The sequence below is a fragment of the Poecile atricapillus genome, chromosome 1 (genome assembly GCF_030490865.1).
Source record: "Poecile atricapillus isolate bPoeAtr1 chromosome 1, bPoeAtr1.hap1, whole genome shotgun sequence".
Classification (NCBI taxonomy): Eukaryota; Metazoa; Chordata; class Aves; order Passeriformes; family Paridae; genus Poecile; species Poecile atricapillus.
The window spans coordinates 8,543,130-8,556,644 of record NC_081249.1 but is presented as its reverse complement, the minus strand read 5'-3'; the positions used below and the strand labels follow the sequence as shown (position 1 = coordinate 8,556,644).

Genomic DNA, 13,515 nt, shown 5'->3' with positions numbered 1-13,515 from the left:
ACCCAGCAAGTAGGAGTCAGCCTTCATAGCAGTAGCCCACAGCTTTGTTCTTTCAGCCAGGCTAACTGGAGTCCTTGGGCTCCTCAGTGCTCTGAGAGCTGAACCCAGCCCTTGCCAGAGAAGGTCTTTGTGCCCTTTTCATGACAGAAAAAACAAGCACTCAGACTGCAGATTCTTCACTGAGTTGTGCATATTTCATGCCAGTAAATAACGGTAGTAAAATCTATGTTCTAAACCAGTAAAATCTATTTTGTGATGATGAGGGATCAGGCACAGTAAAATGTATCCAGAAATTAAACAAGTAAAACAGAGCAAACAACTCTGTTCTATCAAGGTAATTTATATCCTGTTAACCACAAGAAAAAAAACAACCCAACATGCACAAGAGACATCTGGAAATGAAAATTAACTAAAACCAGACTAACGACATAAACAAGAGAGAAATACAGCCTCCAGATCTGTGTAGCTGAGCCTGATGTATATCACAAACTAGATTGCTTGGGGTTTTTGTTTTTAAAAGAACACAACAAATCAGGAAGGAAAGTTTCCATTTAAAGCCATAACTTCTCAATTCAGACATTTGGGAAGGCATAAAAGACAGAAGCACGGAGGAAAAAAATCAGCTGCCAAGAGCTCTACATGCATGTTGGTCCCAGAACTAATTGAATAACAATAACCTTTATTTGAGAATCATTTTGGTTGCCAAAATTCAAAAATAATATTATTTACAATCTGATGTATGACCACCTGCAGATTTAACTAAATTTTAAAAATACACACACATACACACATAAATTTGTAAAAAAATAGTTTTAATTTTAATTCTAATTTTAAAAATGGCAGCTAAGCAAGCACATTGTTCCCCTGTTGCAATATTTTCTTACACTAAGAGCATTTGCTCCTTGTGAAAAAATTTCTGGGTTTGGTGCATTTCTTCTAAATGTGTGAGAAGGCTGTACATGCTCCTAGCTGAAGAAAATCTAGGTATGGTTTTCACCTCATCACTGACTTTGACTCTTCTCTTGCCTATCTAGCTATGAAATCCTCATCCAAACTGCAGTGGGATCTGCCATCTGTTTGATTCCCCTGCAGATCTGGGCAGAGCAGTTTTATGATCTGTTTCTATGTCTATAACAGAATTTTTATAAAGGTGGCAAATGCTACTGCTTAAAAAACTGTGGGGATGTTGGCTTATTTTTTATTTTCAACCTTCTTCGGCCTTGGAAAAAATATCATTATGGAGCATTCATTTGTTCATATTACCTACAGGACCCCACCAAAACAACCATTTTCTAAAATAATGGTAAGCTCAGCAAAGCAGCAAGGTTCAGATTTTGAATTATATACCATTAGATCTTAAACAATACTGCCTGCCAAATCCAGAATCCACATCATTTTCAAGCATACAAGTAATTTTCAAGTACCAGGCTAGTTTTGCAGTGCTGACAGACTAAAATGATCTTCTGCTTTACTTAGAAGTTGACCCAATTTGACAGAAAAATCTTCAGGAGAAAGCAAATGTAGAACTTTTTATTTTATTTAATACTACTTTACCAACTACAGCAAAGCTCTGAAGGTCAGTAATATTAGCCAGGCACTAAATACCAAATCCTGCATCAAAGCACATCCCAGAAAGTTGTGCCTGATTCTTTTATTCCTGCATGAAAATGGTGAAGCCTCTCCTTATGGGCCCACTTCCATGGTGCACCCACCCCATGTTTTTATTGTCCTGCTCCTGCACAGAAATAACACTGTATAACTAATAACATTACTCTGTCAGTAATTCATAAGGATTATAGAGGCCCCCTGCTGTGCTTGTGAGGTCACCAGAACCCAGTAAAGGGCAGTCCACAATCCAGTTTGGTTTTGTGTGACTTGTGCAGTCCTCATGGCTCCTTTACTCATGTACATCATGCAGCTGCCACAGGACAACCTCCCTAAAGGTGGGCTGCAGGACAAAAGATCCCATGCAGCTCTGCAGGCTGGGCTGGGGCTTGGGGAGGACTCTAAAATGCAAGGTGGGAGGAAAACACTGAAATGGAAAAAGAGGAGAGTCAGAGAGACTTAATTTTCTAAAGCCTGTAGGTTCTCAGGCACCAAAGAGATGAGTAAGAGACTTGCTGAGTTCTTCTTCCCCACAGGGGACGTTCCACCCAAGAGTCACTGGGACATCTGCAGTGACCCCCAGGGACTGAGGGCAAGCTTTGTATCCCTCATCCATGAGGCCAGCATGACAGCAAGAGATATGGGCTGTTCTGGTACTGACCTGTGGGTCTGAAGCTCCAGGAAGAGCTGGACAATGCAGGGGGCTCTGCAGAGATTGTTTCCACCACGTGTTGTTGTGGTGAGGTTTGTGCAGCCTTGTTTTTACGTTTTCTTTTGCTATATGAAATGGAGTATTGATTACAAGTGCCATCATTAAAATTATTTCAAATGAGTCAATAAACTATTTATCTCAGTTCCTAGCCACCAGTGTCCATAAGGAGGAGGGGGAGAGCATGAAGCAAGATGTCCTGATGCTTTCCCTGTGCACCTCCCTTGTCCTTCTGCTCTCGGCTTCCTTTGCCTTGGGCTCGTCCTCTTGCTCCGGCTGCTCGAGCATATGGTGCTTTGTTTCCAGTGCCAGGGAGGCTCTGTGAACACGCTGTGTGTGCTTCTTGCACTCCTTGACCTGAGTCCATCCCGGCTGGGTGGCCAGCCTGGAGCATGGCATGGCCACCGGCACGGCTGCAATGTGGCTGCAGCATTATGAGGAGAGTCCCCAGCCTAAAAGCACCTCCAGAGAGAAGGGCAGCCCTTCCAGCTCCACCAAGGCTTCTCACAGCATTTTCCCAAACGCTTGTTTGGGATGTGACACCAGCACCCCTCAGCTAAGCTGGCCTGAGCCCAAGCAGTCAAGACTGACACAAACTGAGACACAACTGCTTGCTGCTCCTCCACTGGGAGCTGCAGAGCTCCTCACCCAATGGCTTAGGGAATTGCTAAAGCTGTGGAGATGAGGCTGCTCACTGGGGAAGCCTGACAGGGATGAGCAGTGGGTGTCTCCAGGGAACAGACTGCTCCTCCAGAAGGAAGGGATGTGGGCACAAAGCAAGAAAAGCCTCCATAAGGGGAGAAGAGCTGCTCTTGTCCACCTCCCAGCTCATCCAAGAAGCAAGCAGGGTCTGAGTGGGCAGTTCATGCCTGCCCCATTCCCCAGCATCACAGGGAATGAGTCTGCTCCACAATGAGCAGCTGGGCCTCTAAGCTGGAGCCAGAGCTTTGTGTGCTCATGTAAGAGATACCTGTATGCAACATGCAACAGGCTGTCCTCGAAAAACAAGAACTTTGCCTACACTGACACTGATGTGGGCACAGGATGTGCTCTGAGTATCAGTCTTGTTTCTTTGGTTGTTTTAAGATTTGTTGTCATACACTTTACCTGTAATGAATACCTGTAATGAAATATTGCTTTACACAGCATAATTCTATTTTCTAAAACATACTAATATTTTGTTCTCATTTTTTCTCTTTTCATCATTAGCATATTGTTGTAAGGTACAGGGCAGCTTTAATAATCAATCACCTTGCCTTTTGAAGACAAGAAGAGAAGGAAAACTAGACACCATATAGAGAGAAAACACATTGGATCAAAATCCATGCAATGTACCTCAAATTCCTTTCATTGTGCACACGGTCTAAATTTACTTTGAGCTATTTACTAAAGAGCCCATGGTGTTCCCATAGCCTCTGTGGTGCTCTTCACAGTGTCCCTTGGAATGTCACATTCCACACCTTGATCTCCCTCAGCAGCATCCCTGTTGTCCATGGTCCATCAGCTGTCTCACACCTGAGCTTTCCCCAGCCTGCTGCCCATAAGCTGAGGACGTGGAGAATTCCCTGTCTGCTCAAATAGCTGCACAAGACTTATGTTATGGTTTCCTTTCCTCTGGAACCAGGCCTGAGATGTGTACAAGGGAAAACAAGCCTCAGGGGAAAATGAAGTTTTCTCAAACCTCTTTCCAAACTGTAGCTGGAGTGGTCTCTGCTGAAAGGATGTGAACACTCCTGCTGCAGGGCTCTTATGGCTGACACAAAAAATCCAGGGGCAACAAGAGTAGGAGCAGCCCAGGCAAGAGGTCAGGGTCCTCCCCATGCACCACCTGTGACTGCTGCCCAGGTCCAGGGCCTGGCAGGTCCTTGCAGGTTGCCAGGCTGAGCGGTGTCTTACCCAGCCCAGAAGATACCACACCATATGCAGACAGACATTCCCACGCCAGCCAGGAGCCTGTGTCTGCCACCCTGGGGGATTGCTGCAGAACAGAAAAGCTGGGATTTGCTCTCCTGCCTCAGTTTCCCATGCACACACTGGCAGACCAGCCATGACAATGGGGAACTTCTGCCAGCACTGGAGAACAGGCTGAGATCCCCAGTTCTGCCTGCATTTGCTTCAGGGCACACAAAAGAGAAATCTAGTGGAAACAAATGATGGCACAGTCAAGAAAGGAAAAGGAGGAAAATGCAAACAGTACTAAATGCTTTTGTGTTCACAGTTTAACGTGCAGCCCAACCACACTTCTGGACAGAAGCTAAATAACAGAAAACCATGGAGGAGGGGGACCTCATAGATGCTTCTTGGTCCCTCACATTGATCTTTCCAGAAGAAGAAATTATTTAATTCCTCCCAAGATTACTGTAAATTATCTGCTGACCTTAAGAAAATGTCCAAGTATTCCAGGGACACACAAGAGAGTATCTGGTGTTGTTATTCATAACTACAAAGAAAAGAAAGAAAACAGAGAAAATATAGTGTGACAAAGCAATTTGAGTAACTTGGCAAATGTGCAGGGTTAATTGTCACTTTATTGCTAAAGATGAAGATAATAAAATCATATGACTCCATTCTTCTTGCTGTGTGTCAAAGCTCCCATCATTTGGAGATGTAATAATGCTTCTTCTGAAATAATATAGACCTGCCCTTTATGTATTTATGTGACCTTTGTGTATTTTTCTGCTTTCTGACCTCTTATCTTTTTGAAGTCCTCCTCCCTCTGTAAATGCTGGTGATCTTAATTTACCCTGTCGTGGTAATTATGCTTAGTCACAAATGTATTTCTGTCCCATTCCCTTCAAGAGGACATTTCACAAAGCTTTGGAGTAATCAGGAAAGTCATCACAGGCCATGAGAAGTATCTGCCTACAAAATAGCTATAAACTTCCCTTTTAAATCAAGGTATTTTCTGAGAAATATAAAGAGTTATGAAAAGCTTATTTGTATCAAAGTTACTGATAAAAGCCAGGTATTACATGCCCACTCTGAAGCAAAACGGGATAAAGGACTTCTCTTTTTTTGGCCTGACATAAGAGAATAAACTGAGCATAACTCATAAAGCATGAGGTACTTCCTATAAAGCATTCTAGAGACCTTCTTAAAAGGTTTAGGGAAGTTTCCTAGGATTAGGAAATTTCCTCCTCCACAAACACGAGCTGCTGCCCATCAGGGTAAGCTCTGTGATCTCAATACTGCAGAGCCATCCCAGGAGCCCTTAATGTTGAATCGGTGCTGAATATGAATTTCACCCTAACTCACACCTGTTGTCAAACTGCTGAAGCTGATGTCTGTATTTGCTCCCTTATGCCTTATGCTGCAGGAGAATGGGTCTTTATTTCCAAGTTGTGATGAATGGAAATACCTTGGTTGACTTTGTCAACACTACATTCATCTTCTTACAGGGTCTTTCCTGGCAAATCATTCTCTGGCAGTGGTTTTGTAACCCCACATCTCTTCCTTGGGGACCTATAACGCCTGAGACACCTTTAGAAGACACATTTTGGGGCCTGGAGCTGTCAGCTTGGTCCCACTGATGCATCTGCCAAAAGCATGTGGCCACCAGCCATGTGACAAACTGGCTGCTGTGCGAGAGCTCTGCTTTTTTAGAGGTGAATTATCATGCAGAGGTGTCAGTGGGACCTGTACAGGAATTGCCTGAACTCACCTGTGGCCCATGAGTGAAGCAAAATGATCAGACACTTCCTTTTCCTCCTGATTCCTGCATTTTGCCACAAAGCTGGTGGTTACTGTGCAGTGGAGTGACACAGGCTGTGGGCTCTGCTGCCTCAGGACAGCTGCTGGCAGGCCACATGGAGACATGGGGGAATGAGAAAAGGACAAAACCTCTGCTCTCCAGGGAGGGTGAAGTGAGTGGATTATAAGCCTGAATGCCCAATAAAGGATAGCAGAGGTTTCCACCTTTACATTCAACAGCACCACAGCAAATCTGGGAAAGGCCAGAATGGGCATGAAGAGAACAAAGCACCATATTTCTCACCTGCTGTAATTGCAGAAGGGTGTGAGACCTTTACATTTTCCCACCACTTTTCCCAGAAGGTTGCTATTTAACCATCAAATAGCCAAGGTCAGCTTCAGGTAAGGATGGAAATCCTCATTCTCACTTTCTATGGTACAGTGCTCTGCCATGGGATGAAGGAGACCCTTCTAGACCAGTGTTTTGCAAACAGACTTATCAAAGGGAAGATATTCCCTGTGCATTATGAAGAAATAGGAGCTTACAGATTAAAGAGGAATCCCCTGCAAACTGCCAGTGTTTTAGAGAAACATTTTTCAAATTACACAGTTAGGCAAAAATGTCCTGTTTTGAATAACTACAAGAATGTTCTCTCTGTGGGGAGATGTGAAGAGCAATTATGTTCCCAACTTTACAAACATGAATTACAGAACTGAAAATGTATTTTGCTTCAGAAATGCTCGCTTTGATTTTGTTCAAGTAATACTTGAGAATCTGCCCTCCCAAATCTGCAAAACTATGATAAAAATGATTTTAAATGGTAGATGTATTTCCAAGCCACACAAAAAGGCTAGGAATTGTTTGGTAACTCCATTTAAATCTAAAATGTTTGATGGCTCAGTGCTCTTGTCATATTTTAATGATATTTGCTATAATCAGGCAGATTTTTGCTCGGCTCTGTTCAGACATTCTCATTTTTAATCCAAAATTTGCATCTACATCCAATAAAGTATATGCTCCTTAACTGTATGCCTAAAAGCAACTCAGAATTCCTCCAAAGACAGCCTCATAAGAAGACTGTAGGTTCAGGTGGGGATATCACGGAGCCTCTGTTTCTCAGTTCCCAGGACATCATCCCCTCCAGGGCCTGACATTTGTGAAGAAAGGAGCTGTATTTCCTGATGTGGACTTTTCTTCCTGCACCTCTGCTTTCTCTCTTGTTCCCTACTGCAAAATCCTATGAGTTTTAACAGCACTATCAAGAGAGGCTTTGTAGGCACTCATGCAGTTTAGATCCCCAACACATTCTTCTGAGAAAACTCAGGGGATGGATCTCAAATTAGGCACAATGGGACAGAGTGACCTAAAATCACATGCTATTGGCAGAAAATGTGAGACTTTGTCAAAATCAGCATCTACTGAAATAACCATTCTGATTGATATTATAGCTTGATTCATGCTTTCTTAAAAACACCTGAAGGGGAGGGGAAGTATAACAATAGCTACTGAAATAAATGGCTGCTGTCCCCTGGGCTGTGACAGCAGCATTTATCTTTTCTACAGCCCATGTGTGAGGAGAAGGAAGAGAATTCTCCAGCCTGTAGCTATTTTCTGTCAAAAATCTCAGTGTAATTTTTGTACAGCGAATATTTATAACTGTTGTTAGTGTCAATACAATTTTTTGCAGTTAGTGCACTTATTTACATTTTAATGGCCAAGCCAATAAAGATTTATGCACCTGTCATCTGAATTTTCCACAGAAGTGGTGATTGCTTAAAAAAATCCCAGCATCTCCTGCAGAATACTCCCTCTCCAAGCATCTTTTAGATGCCTTCATTGTTTTGGGAAACAGTAGGCTAACAGCTCTAAAAGTCGTAAGTTAAACCCAGCAAAATCCTGCAGCAATCTTCATAGCAAAACTTCTGCATGTTACAAAAGCACTTGCTAAGGAACCATTTCCTCCAAAATGGGAACTACGGAATAAACCTGAAGGCATCCCCTCTCTGCCTGCCCACGGTCTCGGTGCAGCAGCTTGGGCTGCCGAGGCACATGTGTGCCCTCATTCTAGCCATGCTTTTCCTGGAGGCAGCCAGCCCACAAGCCTTCTTTTATTCCCAGCCAGAGGAGGCTGGTGAGACCCACAGCACTGCTTTAGTGCAGGATCAGCACACCACAGCAGCCCGGCTTTGTCGCTGCTGGGTTTCCCGGTGGGCTGGTGGCTGCGGGGACAATGAGGAGAGGCAGGGCTGTCTCCGGAGCTGTGTGCTGTCACTGCAGGCACAGCTGAGCCAGGGCTGCTCCAGCCGAAGCTGGGGGTCTCAAACACATACACGAATGAGGTTTCTGATCAGTTTAGCTGGGGTTCAATGCTCAGAGCAGTTTTAGCATGGAGTTCAGATTCGAGGCTGACATGAAGTCAAGGTTAGGGGCCAGGCTCCAGCGGCACCCCAGCTTCATGACCTGCCCGTGTAAGGCACCATTCATAGGTCACAGCTCCGACAGCCCCCACACAGTCACCTGCACTGGAGCTGCACAAGAGGCACAGGCGGAGAGCTGCAGGAGCCCCGCTCCCTCCAATGGCTTCGGTGCAGAGCTCTTAGGTACAGCCTGGCTGTAATCGGAGCACCGTCAAACCTGTGCTACTTGCCCTTGCTGCGGTCTCCAGACCTTTGAAGCTTGCGCAGGAACACACATTTTAATCGTGACACTGAAAGATATTTTCTCCCGTACGGACAATTCCCTCTGCAGCTCCGACCATGCAGCGCCTCCATCCCCGAGCCCCTGGGCAGCCCAAGCAACGCCTGCGAGCACCTTCCCGAGAAAAGGGGGCGGCCGGGGGGTGCCTTTAACCTCATCTTTCAACACCTCAACCCCCCCGGTCCCCGAGATATTCCAGCAGATGTCACCCCCGCGGCCGCCCCCCCGCAGATGATGTTCGAGCCCCCTGTGCGCTGCCCTGGGGCGGGGGTCCCCGGGCAGCAGCAGCAGCAGCAGCAGCAGCAGGAGGCGCGGTGAGCCCGGCCGCGGCAGCCGGGAGCTGAGCTCACCTCCCTCCGCCCCCCCGCTCCCTTCTCCCTCCCCCTTCCCTCCCTCCTCCTCCGCCTCCTCCCGCGCCCAGCCTGCAGCCGGGATCTCAGTATTATGGCATCGAGGAGAATGGAGACCAAACCCGTGATAACGTGTCTGAAAACCCTCCTCATCATCTACTCCTTCGTGTTCTGGGTGAGTGCGGCGCGGCGCGGCGCGGGCACACGGGCAGCGCTGGGCACGGCCCGGCTCCCCCCGGCCCCACCTGCCCGGCCCGGGGGGCTCGGGGGGCTCCGCAGCCGGCACCGCCGGCCGAGCGGGGACGGGGCACGTCCGCCCGAACACAGACCTGCGTGCACGCACACATGCATACATGAGCTCACACATGTATGTGCACACATATCTGCCTATAAAAAACGATGGGTTCTGCCTCCTCTCGCGGCGAGCACATCCCCCCCGAGCCCCCGCGGGGGAAAGTTGCGGGGGTCTCCCCGAGAGCCTCCATAGCCTGGCCGCTCCCCGCCGCCCCCCTGGCCGGCCGGAGCGTATCGGCACTGCGGGACCGTGTCGGCACGGCCGGAGCGTGTCCCCGGTGCCCGCCGCAGCCGCGTTCGCCGGCGGGGCGCGGGCGATGCCGCCCCGAGCGGCGCCGGTACCTGCGCGCAGCGGGGCTGCCCGAGCCTGGCCGCGGCACCGCCGCGATGCCCGCGTTTCGTAACCGGGCTCCGGCTCCCGCAAACCATTTTCCTGACCCAGATGCATTAATTGAGTTGCCGCGATTGCCTGACGGGCAGCCCGGCCGCGTTTTGCAGGCGACCCCGGGGGCTGGAGGTTTTCGCAGCGCCCCGGCCTGTTACTCAGCAGATCCCCGGCAGGAGCCGCGGATCGCGGCGGCGATCGGCAGGTTAAAGACCTCTTAATGGCACACGGTGACAACACACGATAATGGCCCCGCTGCGTGCAGTTAGAGAGCTGCTCCGCACATCATGGGCACAGAGCACTGAGGCGCGTTTGTCACTTCCCAGCCAGGGGAGCTGTTTGTGCTCTGCCGCTTCGGTAGCTTTGTGCTGTGGAAAGTGAAACACGGGGACTCAAATCTTCATCTTTCTGCTTAAAAAGGCATTCTAAACAAAGAATTGCTTATTCATGGCAATAACGTTTCACATCCTTACAGTGAACATAGGATTTTAGCTGTTTCGACTTTAACTCCAGAGGCTTTCGTTTATTTCTTTCAAAGCATAACCAAAACGCATTTTGCTTATCCACACTTATGGCAGTACTTTACTGGCCCCCTCGCACCCCCCACCAATATTTAACATCTCCACCCCCCGCCTTTGTTTTTAATAATTTTGGTGGCAGCAGATGTGTCTGATGACCGAAATGGATAGGAAACCAGAATCATTTGTTGGATTTTTTGTTGGCAAGTAGGTCCTTCGCATTAGTCTCAAGAGGGTAGGTGGATAAGTTTATATACTTACCACAGTTTCAAGGTTCATCATTTCCAGTCCTCAGTTCTCTGTGGATCTGTAAGAAACCTCTCTTCATCCTGTGATGAGGGAGCAACTGCAGGAGCTCAGGCGAATTCATGGCATCTTTTAAAATTGCATCTTTTTTTTTAAAGTGATTGTTATATCTGCTGTAGCCCGAATAAACAGAGGACTTGGATCAGCATGCCCGTTGAGCTAGCACATTTCACCAACGCTAATCTCATTTAAAAAGAGAGAATTGTACACTGAGCCAAGCAGCTGGCTGAGGCCGTTTGTGCCGTAGGCTGTCGTGATGCCAGGCCAGGTTGACAGCTGGGACCTCGTAGGGTAAATAACACAGCTGAGCTCCAGTCTGGGCTCCAGCAGCGCAGCTCTGCTGGTGGGATGCTCTGCTGCAAATTCTTTTCCTCTGAAGTGTGGGTCAGGCTCCTGTGTGTCCTGATCTTCTCCAAGGGCATGGCCCACTCTTCCAGTTACCTAACATTCGACGGCTGCCGGAGTTTCTGCTTGTCCTTTTCCCTGAGCCTGGAAAAGAAGGAGGAAATCAATGGTTGGAGGAAGAATCCTGCAGCTATGATCAAAGAAGAATGAAGAACATGCTTGTTGCATCTGGTTTCTCAAGGCACCAGCCTAGGGACACCTAGGCAGGTCTCAGTGGGAGAAGGCAGAAAAGGATTTGGTAAAGGTCCAGAGCATTTGACAGCAGATGCTAAGTCTTTATCAGTTCTTCTGTGCTAAAAGGAAGAACAAAAACTAATTCACATTTTTGTCCCCTTTCTGGGCTCTGGATCTGTTTAGGATAAATTGGAGCAGGATGCAGCTATTGCCATGAGGAGAGCAAAAACATGGTGTGCTCTGGCTGTATGCTCATTTTCTTTTTTTTCAGGCAAGTTGGAGAGCTGAGGGATGAATGGACTTCCCTCAACCCCTCACCTCCATTATTTTCTGAGGTGATTTTTGTACTGTTAGAAGCTGCTGGCTCCAGAGTCAGTGTAACACAACTTGAGTCCTTGTGAATTCTTAGGGCTGAAAATACGGGAAAGATTCTACTGGAGGAACTATTTTAAAAATTTATTTCTTGGACTTATCTAAACACCAGAAGGAAACAGTGCCAGCGCCACAAATGGCTGGTTTGTAAATTTTTATTCTGACGGCTTTCCCACATTTTTTGGAGAGGTTGTAAGCTGATTTCTGAAGGAGAAAGCTCTGCGTTGCTTAGCTGCAGTTTGTATGGGGTTTTTTCCTAGCTGTGGGAATGGAGTTGAGACACAACACCAGGCAGAAACTCGTCCTGTGACAGGGTGGTGTGTGGTGGCAACCCTTTGCCTGTTGGGTCAGGTGGTTACAGATGTGAGGGAGTGGGAGAAGATGCTTCTTTGCATCCAGTGAGCTGTTCTGAACCATCATGAAGGACTTCTGTGTGTTTCATGTTGTTTATAAAATAAGAAAGTCTGTGTATGCAGCATGATCCCCTGGCAAGTGATACTTTTGTCAGGGTTAAATATGAATTGCATTTGTATCTGTGGGACAGATGTGTATAGGTGAAGATTTTAGTATAAGCATTAAATGAGGCTGCAGATTTCATGGGAGCTGTAGGACCATAATGAGGAGACACAGTTCATTCAAATTTCACACTCTGTAGCTTGTTCCTTTCCAAATAGGTTTTGTTTAATGTAATTTGTTATTTTGATAGCTTCTTCTCCTCCCCCTCACCATACTTCCCAACTTCTTTCCGTAAATATATCAACATTGTAAAAAAATTCCATAAACAGAGATAACAAGCTTTTTGTGTGCTCATAGGTATTGTTATTCATAGAACACATTAAATGCCTAAGGTTACCACTTTAGGTCCTTAAGGGACATAGTAATAAAAATTCAACAGCCATTTTTTTCCTAATCAGAATTCTGTACTGAATGCATCTGGTTTGGAACTAGTAGATTAAAAAAAGGCGATAAAAGCTCTGCTTGGTTGTTAGCTATTTTTATTTTTTCCTTTTGGGTATCATAAATTGCTTGCATAGAAATCCGAGATACAGCTTGGCTTGTTTTTAAGAGAAGATGAATTTTGGATTAGAATTCTAAGTGAATTTTTTATAGGAGAGAGAAACCTTGAAGCACCCCTCAGTACCTTGTATTTTCTAGTACTTAAATAACCTTTGGTCTTAAAACACGTGTATAATTAATATTTCATTGTAGCCTTCTAAATATATTTTGCTAGCAAATGAACTGTCTGCCTCAGTGTGTTTTGGGAAGGAGCTTTAAGGTTGCATGCACTTGTCCTTAAAGTTACACAGCTGAGGAAAATGGGTCTTCCATGCAAAGCTTGTTGTTGCCCCAAACAGGCACTGTAGCAAAGTGATTACTTTCTGATCCTAAGCCCTGTGAGACACTCAGTGCTCAAATAAGTGAGACACACTCTGTGTGTGCTGTCCTGCTGGAACTGGCTTTTCTTGCTGTCAGTTAATGTAATGAAAGCGTGTAAGCAGAGTTCCCGTTTAGATAGCGGTCCTAGGTGGGTCACTGATCTGGAGGGCATCTTCAGAAGTTTTTGGGGTCTACATTAGGTTCTTAGAACTTGGTGTGTCTTTGGCAATGTGACAAAATCAGAGCTAAGGGAGCTACACACAGTTAGTGGTAGTTTTGTTTTCTGAGTTGTTATTGCTTCGAAAATAGACCTGTGCATCCTGGTGTGGCCCCTTGGAAGGCAGCAGGTGGCAGGAGAGGAGTGGGGCAGGTGAGGGTTGATTGGCTGTGAGGCCACACCAGGGCTGTGATCTTAAAAAAGGTTGAAATAGCATGTTTTCACATGGTTCCTCTTCTTTTAGCCAGTTCCTCTGGGAATGTGGTGTCACTGGTGTGGAGGTCAGGGGGCCTGCAGATGGCCCCGTGAAGGATGATGGGCTCAGTGCCCCTCTGACATGGGAGGTGTGGGAAGTCTTGGTGTCTGCTATGAAGTGCCCCTCCCATTTCCATCTTCTCAGAATTCCCCCAAAAGG

At 46.5% G+C, this 13,515-nt stretch overlaps 1 protein-coding gene across 1 annotated transcript in view; it reads left to right on the top strand.

Annotated features, from left to right (window-relative positions):
* Window positions 1–9,088: 9,088 nt before the first annotated feature.
* Window positions 9,089–13,515, top strand: part of TSPAN7 (tetraspanin 7) — an 81,670-nt gene continuing 77,243 nt past the window's right edge. The window contains exon 1 of the mRNA XM_058856463.1: window positions 9,089–9,227. Within this exon, the coding sequence (XP_058712446.1) occupies window positions 9,147–9,227 (81 nt within the window). The 5' untranslated portion in view covers window positions 9,089–9,146. The remainder of the gene's footprint in view (window positions 9,228–13,515) is intronic.